This window comes from Chrysemys picta, chromosome 2 (genome assembly GCF_011386835.1).
Source record: "Chrysemys picta bellii isolate R12L10 chromosome 2, ASM1138683v2, whole genome shotgun sequence".
Taxonomy (NCBI): Eukaryota; Metazoa; Chordata; order Testudines; family Emydidae; genus Chrysemys; species Chrysemys picta.
Window position 1 is genome coordinate 248,623,901 of NC_088792.1, and position 18,752 is coordinate 248,642,652.

Below are 18,752 nucleotides of genomic sequence, written 5' to 3' on the forward strand. Positions count from 1 at the left end.
AGTGAAGGCAGGGGGCTGGACTTGATGACCTTTCAAGGTCCCTTCCAGTTCTAGGAGATAGGATATTTCCATTAATTATTATTATTTAAATAGTACAAGGATTTGGGAACAGAATACTCTAAAGCAGTACTGAACTCAGTGGGACTACTAATGTAAAATTAAACATGTGTCTGAAGGATAAAGGCTGTAGGGCCTAATCCTGCTTCCATTACATGAACAGACCTCTTGACTTCAGGATTACTCCTATGAGTAAAGACTGCAGGATCGTATCCATAAAGCAAAACTCTCATTGAAAATGAGGCTAATTATTCTTTCTTTTAGTAATAAGTATTTGACTTTTATATGGTAAAACTTTTGAAAATTTTACATTTAAACCCCCTTGTTTGTTAAATCATTTCTTGCATACAGTAGGATGAAATGGATTATGGTAGGGTATAATTTTCCTGGAAACTTGTTTCTAATGTATACTGTCTGAAACTTGTAAATAATCTCCTCTGTAAAATATGAAAAACCTTGCTGCTTATTTTTCCCAACATATATTTCTTACTCTTCAGATTGCAAACAACTTGTGATGTAAAGTACCTCTCATCTGCTACTTACTGCAGCATTGTTCCCTTTGTTCCAACAGGAGTTATATAAATCTTCTTCCCTTGCCTACAATACATCAGAAACAGCTTCTGGTTATTCTAGTCGATACTTGAATGACAAGTAGACAATTGTAGGGATGCTCTTTTGTGCTACTTTTGGTGGTCCCCCCCCCCCCCCGCCTTAATATGAGTAAATTAGCTACAGATTTTAACTGCCACAAAAATAATGCCCCCAGTATTTCATCCTCATTCAAAAAACAATGCTTTGTCAAGGAGCAATATGTTCACATAACAGTAATATATATATGTAGCTAGTTCAATAATCACAATTTGAGGCATATTAGAATAATCTGAGATGGAGAAACTGATGCTGCAATGCATTGTGCACAGGTGCTGTTTGTGGAATGTGTTGCAGAATTGCAGCCTTTGGAGAGGAAATTAGGCGACCGAGGCAGTCACCTAGGGTGCCAGGATTTGGGGGGGGCGGCAATTCGGCGGCGGAGGGTCCTTCCGCGCTCCGGGTCTTCGACGGCAATTCTGTGGTGGGTCCTTCACTTGCTCCGGGACCCGCCGCCGAAGTGCCCCGAAGACCGGGAGCGCGGAAGGACCCCCTCCCCCCCGCAGAATTGCTGACGACGACCGGGAGCGCGCAAGGACCCCCGCCTAGGGTGCCAAAAACCCTGGTGCCGCTCCTTAGTGGAAATGGTGGTTCTTGGGCACACTCACAATCCGACTTTAGCTGAGTTCCTGCTAACCATGAACAGCAGTGAAATAGTTAATTGTGCCTAATAAGGACTACTTAAATATTTGTGGAGTTAATAACCAAGCTTGCCTCTCTTAGAGCTATTGTTTAAGGAGGTCTGGTTTCAGTGCTATATTTCCATTTGGAAAATATATTTCACAATTATAACATTTGGAAATATACCTTTGGAATAATGAAAGGTAAATGCTAAATAAACTGATGGAACTTGCTTCTTTATCTCTAAATCATTCCTATCAGTTGGCTGCTAAGGCTAGCTCGTACTATCGAGCATGAAGGTGATTTCACTGTCCAGTTATGCAACTTATTCCCTTGCCTGTTTTTAAACGATCTAAATTTTCTTTGCTGTAACTGAGACCACTGGCTGCTGCTGTTGATTCATTCACCTAAAGCAACTAAGCAAGGAGGTTTGAGTCAGACAACTCTCCGGTACCAGATCCGCTAGACTTGTCGGGACTTTCTGGGTCCATGTTGTAAATAAAGGCCAGGGAATGGGTGGACTGGCTCCCCCGGCCGAGGGCAAGGGATCGCTTGCTCTGGAGGAGAGCACCAGCCCCGCCCCTGTTCCTGATTGGTCGCTGGGCAGGGGGCGGAGCGGGCGCTCCACGTGCAGTCGGTGTGGCTGGGTACCGGTCAGCTCAGCATCTTGAGCCGGTGCCGCAGCCTGCCCTGTCCGCTGATGCTCTCTGCCTTGCGAGCGGCTCCGCACCGCTACCGGAGGGGGATGTACCCGGAGTGGGGGCGCTGCCACGCCTGGCCGCTGCTCGCCCTGTTGCTCCTGGCCGGGAGCGGCCGCCAGCTCCTCTGCACGGCGGCGGGGCCCCGAGCTAGCGGCACTTCTCGCCTGCTCCGTTTCTACGGGCAGGTGCCGGAGAACAGCCCGGCGGGGACACCAGTGCAGGGGCTGCGGGTGCCGCTGTGGCGGCTGCAGAGCCCTGGGGAGCCGCCGGGGGAGTGGGCGCTGGAGGGGGCCGGCGCCTCTCGCTTCTTCTTGCACCTGGGGCCGGGGCTGCTGCTGCTACTGCGGACGGCCCAGTGCCTGGATCGGGAAGCCCGGCCGCTGTACACCCTGTCCTTGCGGCGCTCCTCCCGGCGGGCGCTGCTGCGGGTCCGGGTGCTGGACCGGAACGATCACCGGCCCCGCATCCCAGCCGGGCCGCCCCTAGAGGTGGACGAGCTGGCGCCGCTGGGCAGCGAGGTGGCCCGGCTGCGCGCCTTGGACGGGGACGAAGGAGCCAACGCGCTGCTCACCTACAGCTCGTGGCCGACCAGCGCCGGCAGCCGCCTGCTCTTCGTGGTGCCCCGCAGCGGGCAGGTGCTCACGGTGGGCTCCCTGCTGGGGCGCCGCAGGCTCAGCCTCTGGGTCTCGGCGCAGGACCACGGGCTGCCCCGGCCTCTGCGGAGCCCGGCGCGGCGGCTGCAGCTGACGGTGCGGAGAGAGGGCGCCCGCAGGGCCCGCTCGCTCCTGCCCCCGAAGCAGCCGCCGGGCTCCGGCTCCGGCTCCGGCTCCATCTCCTACACGGCGCGGGTCCCGGCCGGGGCGCGGCTTGGGGACCCCATATTCACCGTACCGGACACCCGCTACCAGGAGGCCGGCAGCTGGTTCGAGCTGGCTTCTCCCGCCGCCCCCGTGGAGCTGGAGCGGGCGTCAGGCCGCCTCCACCTGAGCCGGGAGCTGCCGCTGGGCGGCCGCGCCGAGGCGCTGGTGAGAGTGCACCGACGGGGCGGCCAAGGTAAGGCTGGTGCTGGCCGGGCGCGGAGCGGGAAGGCGGAGGCCGCTGGTGGCGGCGCTGGGTGCCCGAGACGGGGGCCCAACTTGCTCGGCCCCCAGGCGGTACTGCTGCCTCTCCCCGCAGAGCCGCTCGGGCTGCCCATGATCGCGGCTGTTCCCCTAAAGGCTGCGGCGCTCTCGGGCTAACGCGGGGGCTCCGCGGGTGCTGCACAGAACCGAGAGGTGCGCGCAGCCCAAGTCAGGGGACCCTGTTTCCTCTCCCGGCCGGCTGGGGTGAAGGGAGTGGGGAACAGGGGGAGTGTGTTCAACTGCATTAGAACTGGCTGCCCCCGGTGCTGCTCTAATAGCATTGGTGGCCCCTGCTGTGTCCCCTTGTCTGAATGCGCGCCAGCGTGTGGTGGCCGGCAAGACATCGTCTGATGCGCACTGCAAACAGCGCCGAATACCCATAACCTAGAGGAAGTACCGTTTTTATACTGTGGATGCTGTTGTGGGGTAGGTCTGCTTCAAATCTCCTGAAATGTGTTGCGCTCAAAACCCCCTACCATAGATGCTGTGCAGTATGACATCAAGATGAGCCTATATAAGATGTGCCTGTCTGCACACTCAGAACGGGTGCCTGTTGCAATCTGTTGCTTTTGATTCTGATAGGAAGACATTGGGGATTTTTAAATGGTCTTCTGAATGTCTTAAGATTTCCCACTTCTTTCCAAATCAGGCTCATGAGCACAATAATTAATCAGGGCCAGTGAGCATATGATGAAGGGTCTGACTGGGGAAAGCGCATAGAGTAATTTGAAAAACAAAGTATTTGTGAGGGGAGTTCAATTATGTGTTAATTCTGACCTGTGGTTCTTAAAAATAATCCATAAATCTAAATCCAACGTTAGGTAAAAATATTTATTAAAACTGCCAAAACTGTGGCACACAGTTTGCTATCTTTGATAAGAAGCACTGTGTCTAGCATTATTCATATGGAACCATAGCACAAAAAGTGAATGGATTAAAAACTTGAGTCTCAAGTTTCACTATTTGCATGCATGAAGCTCATTAATGTTAGTGGAAATAGATGTGATATTGGAATGGGGGGGGAATAAAACATTTTAAATCCCTTTAAATAGTAGAAACTAGAAATGAAGGTGGGTCAAAATATCAAGGAGTCTACTGTTCTATAAATTGGGTCATGAAACAGTCAAGGTAAACTAAAATATTTCCATTTTCCAAATTGTACATGGGCCACTATGTCTAATTGTCCCAACTGTATGTCACTTCAGTTCTCTAGTAATTTGCCAGGATGAAAGTTGCTCATGACTTTTGCCTACAATGAGATGTTTACAGATTTTGGAAATGTTATTTTACAGACTGATGACTTGGAGATATGACACATGGTACAAAAATTACAAGCAAATGCAAACATGTTAAACATGGGCTCTTCATTATCATCAGACAACTGTGCATGTACTGAGAATCAAATAGCCACCAGACAGAGAATTGTTCTTATACACCTGTGCAACTCAGTTCAATGGAGAAATACCATTTACCGTAGCATAAATATCTCTTCATTTTTTTTTAATATAGAGTAGAGCATATGCTGGCATAGCCCCCTACTGTAAACACAGCCTATACTGAAAGAAGGAGTTTTTTGGTCTGTGTAAGAACACCACCTCCTAGAATGCTGTTAAATTCTGTTAACTACATTGACAGAAATGCTAATCCACTGACATAGCTGTGTCTGTGCTGGGGTTTTTTGTCAGCATAGCTGTGTCACTCTAGAATTTGGGGTTTTCACACCCCTGCTGATATAATTTAAGAGTAGGCCAAGTCTGTTTTAAAGCTAACAAGTGTTTAACAGAATTTCTCATTCAGACTACATCAAGAGCTATAAAGGTTTCATATTTGTTGAGGGTGTTGCTTGTCTGTAATTAAATAAAGCAAATACCATTATGAACAGTATTTTATAAAATCATTCATACAGTTGTGATCTGTAATGTGGTAGTCTTAAAAATGTTGCTTTTTTACCATGTTCTATGCCCTGAGAATGTATTGACAACGGACAAGCCACAGGGTGAAAGAAATTCAATAATCAAGTAAGACAAGGTCATTTTTATACTCCTTCCCTGGGATGCCTTTTAAATTAAGGTAGAACTCTGTCATAATTTTGGACAATCACTAACTTCAGACCTCTCACTTTTTAAATCACTTGTCAGGTGTAGATTATTAAATAGTTTAGCAGTTTTGAACAGCAATATTTTATGTAGAGAATCTGGTGAGATGTGTAACATTGAACAAATAATATTTTTCTGTTTTTTCCCTTTACCCAGTTAAATATAATTGTGCCTTTCTAAAGGCTGACATATTAATCAATATTATGAAACACATATCAAGCCTTATTGCTTTTTACCTTATTAATTTAAACACAAAATTAACAGACCCTTACTTACTCTTTCATCCATTATGTAGATGTTACAAAGGGAAATAGACATTTCCACATGTGCTGCTTTACCACTGACATGTTTGCTTTTATGTTTTAATATTTTAGAGAGAAAAAAGGACTGATTAAAAATTCTGCCTCCATTTTTTCTGATCTACTTTATTTTTGATTAATTTATAGCACTCTTCCTGCATACCAGAATCCTAGAAACATAAAATACATATTTCATTCAGTTAGGTCACTGAAATGAGTTGCAAGAGTCCAGTATACAAGAAGATTAATTTGATTCCTAACTGTTGGAGTAGCTCCTAGGAGCCATAGTCATGCACTAGATTTTGTCAGCATAGGACCCCATTGTGCAAGGCACTGCAAAACACAGAACAAAAAGATGGTGCCCACTCCACAGAATTTACAGTCTATACATTCAATATAAATTCTGTACAGTGCTTATGAATTGCCTTGTTTACTTGTGAAAAGTAAATGTCCATTGTAAGAATGAAAATTGAGAAGTACAGTGCCTGGTTTTCTTCAGTTTTTTATATTATGGTAGCACCCAGAAACCTTGACCAGAATTAGGGCCCAATTGTGTAAGACAGTGTACAGGCATAAAGGTGAATGTCCTCTCTTCCTCAGAGTTTACAATCAAGATTCGTATGTGAAGATTAAATGTTTTAGTTAACCCCATTTCTTTCTTTTTAATTTTTCCTAATAGCTCTTCTGATGGCATTTGTTGTTAAAAAGCCTATAATCCATGGAGTACAGATCTTAAAAATGCATATACAGAATGCGTGTTGCTTGTAAGTGGCTATGATTTCAAATTGAGATATAGGGACCATTTTTGCACACTTAAAGATTCTTTTTTATTTTCTCCCTTGAGATTCTAGAACAAGATAAACCTAATTCCAGAATCAGAAACCGAACCTGGCAAGCCAGATCAAAGGTCACAACAATCCTTTCTTCTCCCAGTACCAGACTGATTCAAAGCATATGTGCATAGCAGGGCCATACCCTCTAATTCAGGTGCCGACAGAGGGGCTTGATCCTCTTAAACCATGAAACCACTGTAATAGCCACAGCTCATTAGGAGCAGCAAGTCTCAGGATTAAGGTTATTGTGTTACCCTGCATGTATATATCTTTGGAAGAGGCTCATTGTAAAGAATAATGGGCTAGACTGCTTTTACCACATGGTTAATTACTGGGCTGCTCACTGCTTGCGAGATCCTAGATGAGAGAGAAGCAGAAAAATAAGATTAATTTTTAGGGTGAAAATGATGAGTCTTTATATGGTGGAAAGTTGTTGTATAGTACTGTATGCAGTATGCAAGGAGCTCTGTTTTGGTGTTTAAATAGCTTCTCTGTCAAAGAAGGTTGAAAAAAGACAAGCAAAAGAAGATCCTTAGCATAGTTCATTTTCCCCTTTATTCTTAATGTCTGGCATGTTAAATCAACTCTTTGGAGCCTGTGACTTCAGAGCTCAAAATTTTCATTGTTCTAACAGGGTATGACGTAATCTGCAAAGCCATTTCAAAGCCTGATCAAAGTTGTGAAATATGCCCCAAAATATTAAACCTAGGGGACAATTTTTAAACAACTTCATGAATGCCGTGGATGCCTTCCTACTCCGAGAAAGTTTACTGTGTGTATGTGCTTTGTGAATTTAAATTTATTTTTTTATACACATGCAGGAGTGGATTACCACAGATCTTGTAAAACTGGCCGGTATGCATATGCACACCATTTGTGATATTTCATGCCTGCACTGCACATCTGAATTCAGAATTCAGTTTCAGTGTATCTGGATGGAGACTGAATTACACATTTACAAAACTGGAAGCTAAAGGTTTATGCCCAGTTTTATTTAAATGTACCCAAGCTAATGGACATGTAGGCTACTAGTGGTCACTGGCATGTGCAAAGACCTGGTTTGTATGGATAATTGTGGCAATGCATAAACCTATAGGAACATACTTGTGCTCTCTTGCATATGGACCTTGAGTCCCTGATCTAGAAAACTTGGTCCTAGAAGCTTGGCCATAGTTTTCCATGTTTCACATTTTAGTACTGAACACCACTTCAGCATAGGGTTGCCAACTTTCTAATTTATTAAAATTTGATACTACAGCCCCCCTGCTTGCTAGCTTCCCCCCGCTCGCGCCCCCTATCGCCCAGGAATCACCTGCAGAGCAGGGCTGGGAGCTGATGCGGAACCTGCCCATGAGATGCAGATAGGAGTCAGCCCTGGCTGAGAAGGGGCTGGTTGTAGGGAGACCAGATAGCAAGTGTGAAAAATTGGGATGGGGTGGGGAGTAATAGGTGCCTATATAAGAAAAAGCCCCAAATATTGGGACTGTCCCTATAAAATCGGGACATCTGGTCACCCTAGTGGGTTGATGACCCGGTGCCCCCGGTCCTCGTGCCCCTGGTCCTCATGCCCTGGGATAGGCTGGCGATGGCATTTGCAGTCAGCGATCGGGGAGCGGGGGGTTGTCTGGGCAACCCGGGCTGGGGGAAATGCCCTTCCCTCCCCACACTTTGTGTGAGAGGCCAGGCTCCACAATGAGCTGAATGGCCTGAGCTTTAAGGGTGCTGCTCCCCCACCATCCTGTGCCAGACCGGGCTGAGCCCCCATCCGAGCGGCACAAGGAAGGAGGCGAAGCGGGAGCTGGTGCCGCATGCTACCCCTGGCTCAGGTTGCGGCTCTGGTGTCAGTCACGCGTGTCTTGTAACGTGCATCTCGTAGCCCCTGGAGCAGCTTCCCACGAAGATGCGGTGTTTCTGCAGGGGGAGGGTAGAGCCGGGGAGCAGAGAGGAGAGTGGAAAATAGGACACGATCCAAACAATTCAGTGGCGTGGATTAGCACCCACCTGGCTCACCGCCATGCTGCCCCCAGCTCTCTGCAAGTGCCCCACTGCGGTCACACACGCTGCAGTGGGCACTCCCTTGCCCCCCTCCCCCCATTCCATTGCCCCTGCGGACAGTAACCAGACTTTTGGTGTCCAGTCAGTACTTCTGACTGGACACTGTACAGGTTCACTTTTGACCGAACTTTCAAAAACTGGACACGTGGTAACCAAACCCTACTTCAGCAGTAGATATTTGGGTTTTTTTGATGATCTCCTATCCAAGTACTGGCACAGCACAATCTTTCTTAGTGTCTGGGGTTCAATAGGATTATAACAGGCAGTAATACAGCAGCAATACAGGTAAAAATAATCTCTTTTCTAGGGCTATCAAGCGATTTAAAAAGATGAATCACGATTAATCGTGTGATAAAAAACTGAATCACAATTAATCGTGCGATTAAACAATAATAGAATACCATTTATTTAAATATTTTTGGATGTTTTCTACATTTTCAAATATATTGATTTCAATTACAATACAGAATACAAAGTGAAAAGTACTCACTTTATATTTTTTTATTACAAATATTTGCACTGTAAAAAACAAGAAATACTATTTTTCAATTCATCTAATACAAGTACTGTAGTGCAATCTCTTTATCATGAAAGTTGAACTTAAAAATGTTAGAATTATGTACAAAAAATAACTGCATTCAAAAATAAAACAATGTAAAACTTTAGCGCATACAAGTCCACTCAGTCCTACTTCTTGTTCAGCCAGTCACTCAGACAAACAAGTTTGGTTACAATTTGCAGAAGATAATGCTGCCTACTTCTTGTTCACAATGTCACCTGAAAGTGAGAACAGGCGTTTGGATGGCACTGTTGTAGCTGGCGTCGCAAGATATTTATGTTCCAGATGCACTAAAGATTCCTATGTCCCTTCATGCGTCAACCACCATTCCACAATTCGACAGCGGGTCCCTCTCGGAGGGAAGCATCTGCTGCTGAATTCCCGCCGAAGAAGAAAGCGGCGCGGTGGAGCTGCTGCTGGAGTGCCACCGATTGCGATCGTGGGGTTTTTTTTTGTTTTTTTTTCCCCGCCTCTTGGGGCGGCAAAATCCCTGGAGCTGGTCCTGGTTTCAGTGAAGTAGATAAAACAACTTAAAAACAGAAAAAACAAGTTTTGTATGACTCTCTGTGCTCCCATGCATATCTTCTAGTTAAAATTAGGGTTCCCCAAAGCTAATGTGTGATCAATCTCTTAGCCATAGGCATGTGCAGGGGGTGTGCCAGGTGTGCCCAGGCACACCCTAATGCAGTGGTGGGCAAATGGCCCCACTCTCCCGGCGCGGCAAGCCGCGGGATCTGCGCTCCCAGGCCGGAGCGCCCAGCCGACCACAGCAAGTCGCCGGCCTCTCCCCCGCCTTCCCCCCCTCCCCTGGAGCCATGCTGCCGCGCGTGCAGCGCTCTGGGGGCCGGGGCTGCATGCTCCCGCAGGGCAGTGTTTGGCTTCACGGGGAGGCAGACGCGCTCCCCGCTCATCCGGAGCCATGCCGCCACGCGAGCAGCATTCTGAGGGGCAGTGTGTCTGGCTCTGCATGGAGCCAAACATGCTGCTAGGAGCCTCATGGTAAGGGGTCCAGGGCTGGGGGGGGTTGGATAAGGAGTGGGGGCAGTCAGAGGACAGGGAGCAGGGTGGGTTGGATGGGGGTGGGATCCCACGGGGGTGGTTAGGGGCAGGGGGGTTTCCGGAGGGGGCAGTCAGGGAGCAGGGGGGGTTGGATGGGGCATGGGAGTCCTGGGTTCTGTCAGGGGGCAGGGGGTGGATAGGGGTCAGGGCAGTCAGGGGACAGGGAGCAAGGAGGGTCCTGGAGGGGCAGTTAGGGTGGGGTCTCTGGAGGGGGTGGTCAGGGGACGGGGACAAGGACCTGGGGGGGTTGGATGAATCAGGAGTTCTGGGGGTGGCTGTCAGGAGGCAGGGGTGTGGAGAGGGGTTGGGGCAGGCAGGGAGCAGGGGGGTTGTATGGGTCGGGAGTTCTGGGGGTCCTGTCAGGGAGCGGGGAGCTGTTGGATAGGCGTGGGAGTCCTGAGGGTCTGGCTGGGGGCAGGGGTGTAGAGGGGCATTCAGAGGACAAGGAGCAGGGAGGCTTAGATAGGGGGTGGGGTCCTGGGGGGCAGTTAGGGGCGGGGGTCCCAGGAGGGAGTACTCAGGGGACAAGGAGCAGGGGGGGGTTGGAGGTTCTGAGGGGGGCAGTCAGGGTGGGAAGTAGGAGGGAGTGGATGGGGTCAGGGCGGGCCTCCCTGGGTGTACACCCTAATGAAATGTGCTGCGCACGCCTATGCTCTTAGCAGCATAAAATAAATCTTTTTCATGCTACCAAAGCTGCTTTTTCTTCAGATGATAGCCTATTCGAAATCAGCAAATCTTTGTTTCGCATCTGGCTTGTTCACTGGATTTTAGACAGAGTAAACAGGGTACACAGAATACAACAGACATCTAGTGTGGGAAAGCTTATCAGGTTATCAACAAGATGGACAAATAATGGGGGAGGGAGGGGAAAGTCCTCTCTTGAAATTCATTGTGAAAGATGAGAACTGTTACAAAGAGTAGGACAGCAATTCTGCCTTTTTATCACATATGACACAATCCAGAAGCCAATATACTGCGGCTGTTCTGGAGGCTGCTGATCTAGTAACCATAATGCTTTTGTGCATGTTATTATTCAGGGTGATCTACCAAACACTTATATTACCTGGACTTGTGATGCATAAGATTGATTGATAACAGTGGTGTTAGCAAGAGGTATCTGCACACTTGCTTTTGGATATCCATGAATTTTAGTGCATCATATTTGTGCACATGAAGCATGTTGCACAAATTTGGACTTGCCATTAGTGGCTGAAGTGGGGAAAAAACTGTTGGAGGGGAATTCACATGCTCACATTATGGATCATGGGAACAGATCTTTGTTGCATTAAAACAGCTGTGGTAATGTTTTAAATTTAAAATACTTCATTTTAATATTGGAGTTTTTGAAGGCATCTTTTTTGCACCCGTGGGAATCTGTCATTCATAGCTGTTGGACAATTATGGGTTATAAAAATGGAAAAACACTATATAACTTTTTCCAAAACTTAGTAGAAATGTACATATACAACTTGATACTGATCATGCCCATTATGTCTTAGTTCCACATTGTTCCACAGTCCACATTCCATTGTTTCATACCTATTGTTCAGGAACGTATGCCCCAGTTTTACCAGGACAGGCCCGAGATTTTTTTTTTTACATAAACTTCTTTCAAGGTACTTGAAATGACAAAAAACTAGGGATTTTGGTGTATAGGGAGGTGACATCCATAGTGGCAAGGGTGGTATTCTGAGGGAGGTGGTTAATGTTGCGGCGTTTGTGGAGGAAGTCAGTGGTTTCCTGGAAGAAGCTGACTCTAAGATAAGAACATAAGCGCAGCCATACTGGGTCAGACCAAAGGTCCATCTAGCTCCGTATCCTGTCTTCCAATAGTGGCCAATGCCAGGTGCCCCAGAGGGAATGAACAGAAGAGTAATCATCAAGTGATCCATCCTCTGTCGCCCATTCCCAGCTTCTGGCAAACAGGCTAGGGACACCATCCCTGACCATCCTGGCTAATAGCCATTGATGGACCTATCCTCCGTGAATTTATCTACTTCTTTTTTGAATCCTGTTATAGTCTTGGCCTTCACAACATTCTCTGGCAAGGAGTTGTGTGAAGAAGTACTTCTTTCTGTTTGTTTTAAATCTGCTGCCTATTAATTTCATATGGTGACCCCTAGCTCTTGTGTTATGAGAAGGAGTAAATAACACTTCCTTATTTTATAGACCTCAATCATATCCCCCTTAGTCATCTAGGAGTCTACTACAGGCCACCTAACCAGGTGGAAGAGGTGGATGAGGCTTTTTTTAAACAACTAACAAAATCATCCAAAGCCCAAGATTTGGTGGTGATGGGGGACTTCAACTATCCAGATATATGTTGGGAAAATAACACAGCGGGGCACAGACTATCCAACAAGTTCTTGGACTGCATTGCAGACAACTTTTTATTTCAGAAGGTTGAAAAAGCTACTAGGGGGAAGCTGTTCTAGACTTTATTTTAACAAATAGGGAGGAACTCGTTGAGAATTTGAAAGTAGAAGGCAGCTTGGGTGAAAGTGATCATGAAATCATAGAGTTTGCAATTCTAAGGAAGGGTAGAAGGGAGAACAGCAAAATAGAGACAATGGATTTCAGGAAGGCACATTTTGGTAAGCTCAGAGAGCTGATAGGTAAGGTCCCATGGGAATCAAGACTGAGGGGAAAAACAACTGAGGAGAGTTGGCAGTTTTTCAAAGGGACACTATTAAGGGCCCAAAAGCAAGCTATTCCGCTGGTTAGGAAAGATAGAAAATGTGGCAAAAGACCTCCTTGGCTTAACCACGAGATCTTGCATGATCTAAAAAATAAAAAGGAGTCATATAAAAAATGGAAACTAGGACAGATTACAAAGGATGAATATAGGCAAACAACACAGGAATGCAGGGGCAAGATTAGAAAGGCAAAGGCACAGAATGAGCTCCAACTAGCTACAGGAATAAAGGGAAACAAGAAGACTTTTTATCAATACATTAGAAGCAAGAGGAAGACCAAAGACAGGGTAGGCCCACTGCTTAGTGAAGAGGGAGAAACAGTAACAGGAAACTTGGAAATGACAGAGATGCTTAATGACTTCTTTGTTTAGGTCTTCACCAAGAAGTCTGAAGGAATGCCTAACATAGTGAATGCTAATGGGAAGGGGGTAGGTTTAGCAGATAAAATAAAAAAAGAACAAGTTAAAATCACTTAGAAAAGTTAGATGCCTGCAAGTCACCAGGGCCTGATGAAGTGCATCCTAGAATACTCAAGGAGCTAATAGAGGAGGTATCTGAGCCTCTAGATATTATCTTTGGAAAATCATGGGAGACGGGAGAGATTCCAGAAGACTGGAAAAGGGCAAATATAGTGCCCATCTATAAAAAGGGAAATAAAAACAACCCAGGAAACTACAGACCAGTTAGTTTAACTTCTGTGCCAGGGAAGATAATGGAGCAAGTAATTAAGGAAATCATCTGCAAACACTTGGAAGGTGGTAAGGTGATAGGGAACAGCCAGCATGGATTTGTAAAGAACAAATCATGTCAAACCAATCTGATAGCTTTCTTTGATAGGATAACGAGCCTTGTGGATAAGGGAGAAGCTGTGGATGTGGTATACCTAGACTTTAGTGAGGCATTTGATACGGTCTTACATGATATTCTTATTGATAAACTAGGCAAATACAATTTAGATGGGGCTACTATAAGGTGGGTGCATAACTGGCTGGATAACCGTACTCAGAGAGTTGTTATTAATGGTTCCCAATCCTGCTGGAAAGGCATAACAAGTGGGGTTCCGCAGGGGTCTGTTTTGGGACCGACTCTGTTCAATATCTTCATTAACGACTTAGATATTGGCATAGAAAGTACGCTTATTAAGTTTGTGGATGATACCAAACTGGGAGGGATTGCAACTGCTTTGGAGGGCAGGGTCATAATTCAAAATGATCTGGACAAATTGGAGAAATGGTCTGAGTTAAACAGGATGAAGTTTAACAAAGACAAATGCAAAGTGCTCGACTTAGGAAGAAAAATTCAGTTTCACACATACAGAATGGGAAGAGACTGTCTAGGAAGGAGTACGGCAGAAAGGGATCTAGGGGTTATAGTGGACCACAAGCTAAATATGAGTCAACAGTGTGATGCTGTAGCAAAAAAAGCAAACATGATTCTGGGATGTATTAACAGGTGTGTTGTGAGCAAGACACAAGAAGTCATTCTTCCACTCTACTCTGCACTGGTTAGGCCTCAGCTGGAGTATTGTATCCAGTTCTGGGCACCGCATTTCAAGAAAGATGTGGAGAAATTGGAAAGGGTCCAGAGAAGAGCAACAAGAATGATTAAAGGTCTTGAGAACATGACCTATGAAGGAAGGCTGAAAGAATTGGGTTTGTTTAGTTTGGAAAAGAGAAGACTTAGGGGACATGATAGCAGTTTTCAGATATCTAAAAGGGTGTCATAAGGAGGAGGGAGAAAACTTTTTCACCTTAGCCTCTAAGGATAGAACAAGAAGCAATGGGCTTAAACTGCAGCAAGGGAGGTCTAGGTTGGATATTAGGAAAAAGTTCCTAACTGTCAGGGTGGTTAAACACTGGAATAAATTGCCTAGGGAGGTTGTGGAATCTCCATCTCTGGAGATATTTAAGAGTAGGTTAGATAAATGTCTATCAGGAATGGTCTAGACAGTATTTGGTCCTGTCATGTGGGCAGGGACTGGACTCAATGACCTCTTGAGGTCCCTTCCAGTCCTAGAATCTATGAATCTATGAATCTCTTTTCCAAGATGAAAAGTCCCAGTCTTATTAATTTCTCCTCATCCGGAAGCCATTCCATATCCTTAATCATTTTTGTTGCCCTTTTCTGAACCTTTTCCAATTCCAATATACCTTTTTTGAGATGGGGCGACCACATCTGTATGCAGTATTCAACATGTGGGCCTACCATGGATTTATATAGGGGCAATATATATATATTTCCTGTCTTATTATCTATCCCTTTCTTAATGATTCCTAACATTCTGTTCACTTTTTTGACTGCCGGTGCATATTGAGTGGAAGTTTTCAGAGAACTGTCCACAATGACTCCAAGATCTTTCTTGAGTAGTAACTGCTAATTTAGACCCCATCATTTTATCTGTTGGGATTATGTTTTCCAATGTCCATTACTTTGCATTTATCAACATTGAATTTCATCTGCCATTTTGTTGCCCAGTCATCCAGTTTGGAGAGATCCTTTTGTAGCTCTTCGCAGTCTGCCTGGCACTTAACTATCTTGAGCAGTTTTGTATCATCTGCAAATTTTGCCACCTCACTGATTATCCCTTTTTCCAGATCATTTATGAATAAGTTGAATACGACTGGTCCCAGTACAATCCCCTGGGGGACACCACTATTTACCTCTCTCCATTCTGAAAACTGATCATTTATTCCTATCCTTTATTTCCTATCTTTTAACAAGTTACTGATCCATGAGAAAGACCTTCCCTCTTATCCCATGACTGCTTACTTTGCTTAAGAGCCTTTGGTGAGGGACCTTATCAAAGGCTTTCTGAAAATCTAAGTATGCTATATCCATGGAATCCCCCTTGAGCACATGTTTGTTGACCCCCTCAAAGAATTCTAGTAGATTGGTGAGGCATGATTTTCCTTTAAAAAAAACATGTTGACTCTTCCCCAACAAATTATGTTAATCTAGGTATCTGACAATTTTGTTCTTTACTATAATTTCAATCAGCTTGCCTGGTACTGAAGTCAGGCTTACTGTCCTGTAATTGCCGGGATCACCTCTGGAGCCCTCTTTAAAAATTGGCATCATATTAGCTATCCTCCAATCATTTGGTACAGAAGCTGATTTAAATGATAGGTTACAAACTACAATTAGTAGTTCTGCAATTTCACATTTGAGTTCCTTCAGAAGTCTTGGGTGAATCCCATCTGGTCCTGGTGACTGAGGCTGTTGAGAGCTTTTGACACGATGCTGTATGCTGTCAGCGGTATTGTTTTGCAGACACTAGCTTGGTTCTATGAAATTTTGTTGATGATTAGTATTGACCGAATGAAAGAGCTGTAACAGCAGTGAGTAAAACCATTTTGATATGGTGGGTTGTCAGTGGAACAAAATATTGCACAGTATTGATTAAGCGTCTTGATCAGTTAATGCTTTTGCATTTCTGACAATGGACCAACTGTAATGCACCAATGGCAAAAATATATCTACTCCAGTGAAACTGTTTTTCTTTCACTGAAGTTAAATCCTTAGCACGATCAAATGTTGGGTAAAGTAGCTGCTGCATATCCATAATAGTGACTTTCGAAAAGGTTTGCTTTGAATTTCTTACTGCTATTCCATAGATAGTTGAGAGGCATAGTCCTCAAATCCCTGTTCTCTAACTTTCAGGGGGCCACAGTGCTGCTTCCAGGCAATTTATTCCATATTATGGGGTAAAACAGTCACTACTTGACTAGCCCCCTATTTGCCTCTGAAGACAGTTCAAAATTATTCTCTTACTCAGGAGCAAGTCCAAACACCCACATCTGACCTTCATATCAACCTCTACCATTCACTCCATGCTAGAATTGGCATGTCTATGATGGTATATAGATTGCTCAGGCTTTTAAATCAACCACTTTTGCAAGTTGGCTTATTTAATCTTTGTTTAATGTCAAATGGAGAATTGTTCTCCTCTCCCTTCAAACACTAAAAATATAACTGTTGCAATGTCTAGAATAGAAACCCTGATAACTGAGATTTATTGTCTCCACCAGTCCTCCCCTCCTTTCCTACAACACTTCTCCCCCCACCCCGTTTGTGCTGCCTTCTCTTTCAGACATAGGCAATCCACCTTACTTGTCAGATTTTTTCTTAAAATGAAGTGCGGAAAAAACCACAAAATCCTAAGAACGTTCATATATATTCATTTGAGTTCTGCTAACACTGCCCTGATATCTGTGTAAGTGTAACAGGAGGCAAAAAATGAGTCTCTAACTCTGTGTAAGTGATTACAGGGCTCTGAAGGGCAGCACTGGTTAGCCTAGAATCGCAGGTGAAACATAAAACTTATTTGTGGGATCAGTTATCTTAGGACCTTGGTCCAAGCATTTTCCATTTAAGTAGAAGAATATAGCTCTTTCCATGATGTAGCTATAACTCTAGAGGTCTGGTATAATGTGATTATTTACATATGTTTAGTTAAATTATTGGTTACTTTTTATTAATTACATTTAATAAAGCCAAACTGTCAGCAGAGATGTGGATTTTTTTTTGCCAGAGTGTTTGTCTGTATGTTAGGATGTACACAGTAGGCACTCTTCCGTCTTTTACCGGTAAATCAGATTAGAAGATATTAAATGTCCAGTTAAAATTTGTGAAATTGTCTTAGGTATGACTTCTGATTTTGTTTAAATTTAATGTGTTTGCAGACAATGACTGGTATTTGTGTCATGTGACAATTATTGCCCCAGAAGAGGATCTTCTATCCTGGGGTATGTACCCATACCCCTATTTGGCACGTGTTGATCCTGATGCCCGGAAAGGCACTCTGATCTACCAGCTTGTGGCCCATTACAATAACAATGAAAACTCCAGTGTTGGGATAACTTATGCACTTATTGCAGGTAAGTCCTTTCTGAATCAACTGATTAATCTGCATGATTGTGAGATTTTTATTTTAGCAATTTCCAATTTTGTCATTTAGTTAATAAGATTTCAATAGAATAGCCTTGTTTAGACATACTGGGTGAAGGTCAGAGGTGATGAGTAAAGTGGTGTAAATTAAACCAGTACATGAGTGTAAGGGAGTTGGTTACACTTAGCCAGAATCAGGCTAAGGTCTGGCCTATCAGATTAAGAGTCAGACTAAGGGTCCCACCAATCCATGCTGGCTTCTCAGGTCCAGAAATGGCGCTAAACGCTGTGTAAGTGGTCCAGCTTGGATCATTGTCCTCTTCCTCCTCGTCAATCTTCCACCTCTTCTGGGTGCTCTCCTGCTGCTAGAGGAGCTGCTGCTGCTGTAGAATATTCTTCTGCCCCCACATCATCTGCTCGATGGTGCGACAGGCAAAGTCCAATGCCAAATTCATCCAGCTTTGACTGCTGTAATACAGCCCAAGCAATTGTCCTAGTGCATGGAACATTGCTGGGTCCACGTTGGCAGAGAAGGAATTAGAAAATGGCACAAGCCCGCCTGGAAAGGAAGTATGTGGCAGAGACAGTGGAAACATGGGATTTAAAAAAAATAAAATTCAACCCACTTGACTTCCCACAATTCACAGTGAAAACAATCCCGGGGCTCTCACTGTTCAGCATGCACATGGGATGCCTGTTCCATTCTCAGTTCACATTGTCTGAACACATGGAGGTGGTTTGCTATGAACTGAGAGTGTAGTGTTCTTGGGGGAGGGGTATCCTGAGCTGGATCACCGACACAGCATTCAATACCTTTTGGGGGGGGCTGGGAAGCCACCATGGATTGGTGGGGAAAGGATTGTTTTGCAGATGGGGGCTGACCAGCAGTGGCAAGAGAATTTCAGGATGGGGAGGGCTACTTTTTTTGAGATCTGTGCAGAACTGACCTTGGGAGCTGCAATGACAGCATCCCAATATGCGGTGTCCCATACCCATTGTTAGAGTTCGGGTTAGATAATGAGCACATGTCCTAATATAGCTTTGTAGTGCATTAAGCTTGAAGGCTGCTGAGTGAGGGCATGAGACAACTAGCTTTAGAGCTAGAGTTGCGTCCTGGGTG

The 18,752-nt window shown here is 45.1% G+C and overlaps 2 protein-coding genes across 2 annotated transcripts in view; both read left to right on the top strand.

The window, feature by feature from the left end:
* The first annotated feature begins 2,071 nt into the window (after positions 1-2,071).
* On the top strand, positions 2,072-3,265 carry LOC135981206 (protocadherin-8-like). The gene has a single exon (XM_065582473.1). The coding sequence runs from the start codon at positions 2,072-2,074 to the stop codon at positions 3,263-3,265; it is 1,194 nt and encodes a 397-aa protein (XP_065438545.1).
* A 14,170-nt stretch (positions 3,266-17,435) lies between these two features.
* LOC101945548 (neural-cadherin-like) overlaps positions 17,436-18,752 on the top strand; it is a 56,755-nt gene continuing 55,438 nt past the window's right edge. The window contains exon 1 of the mRNA XM_024105264.3: positions 17,436-17,622. Within this exon, the coding sequence (XP_023961032.2) occupies positions 17,493-17,622 (130 nt within the window). The 5' untranslated portion in view covers positions 17,436-17,492. The remainder of the gene's footprint in view (positions 17,623-18,752) is intronic.

Excerpts from the sequence above, each read along its gene's own strand:
- LOC135981206 (XM_065582473.1), top strand. The coding sequence starts at position 2,072 with ATGTACCCGGAGTGGGGGCGCTGCCACGCCTGGCCGCTGCTCGCCCTG.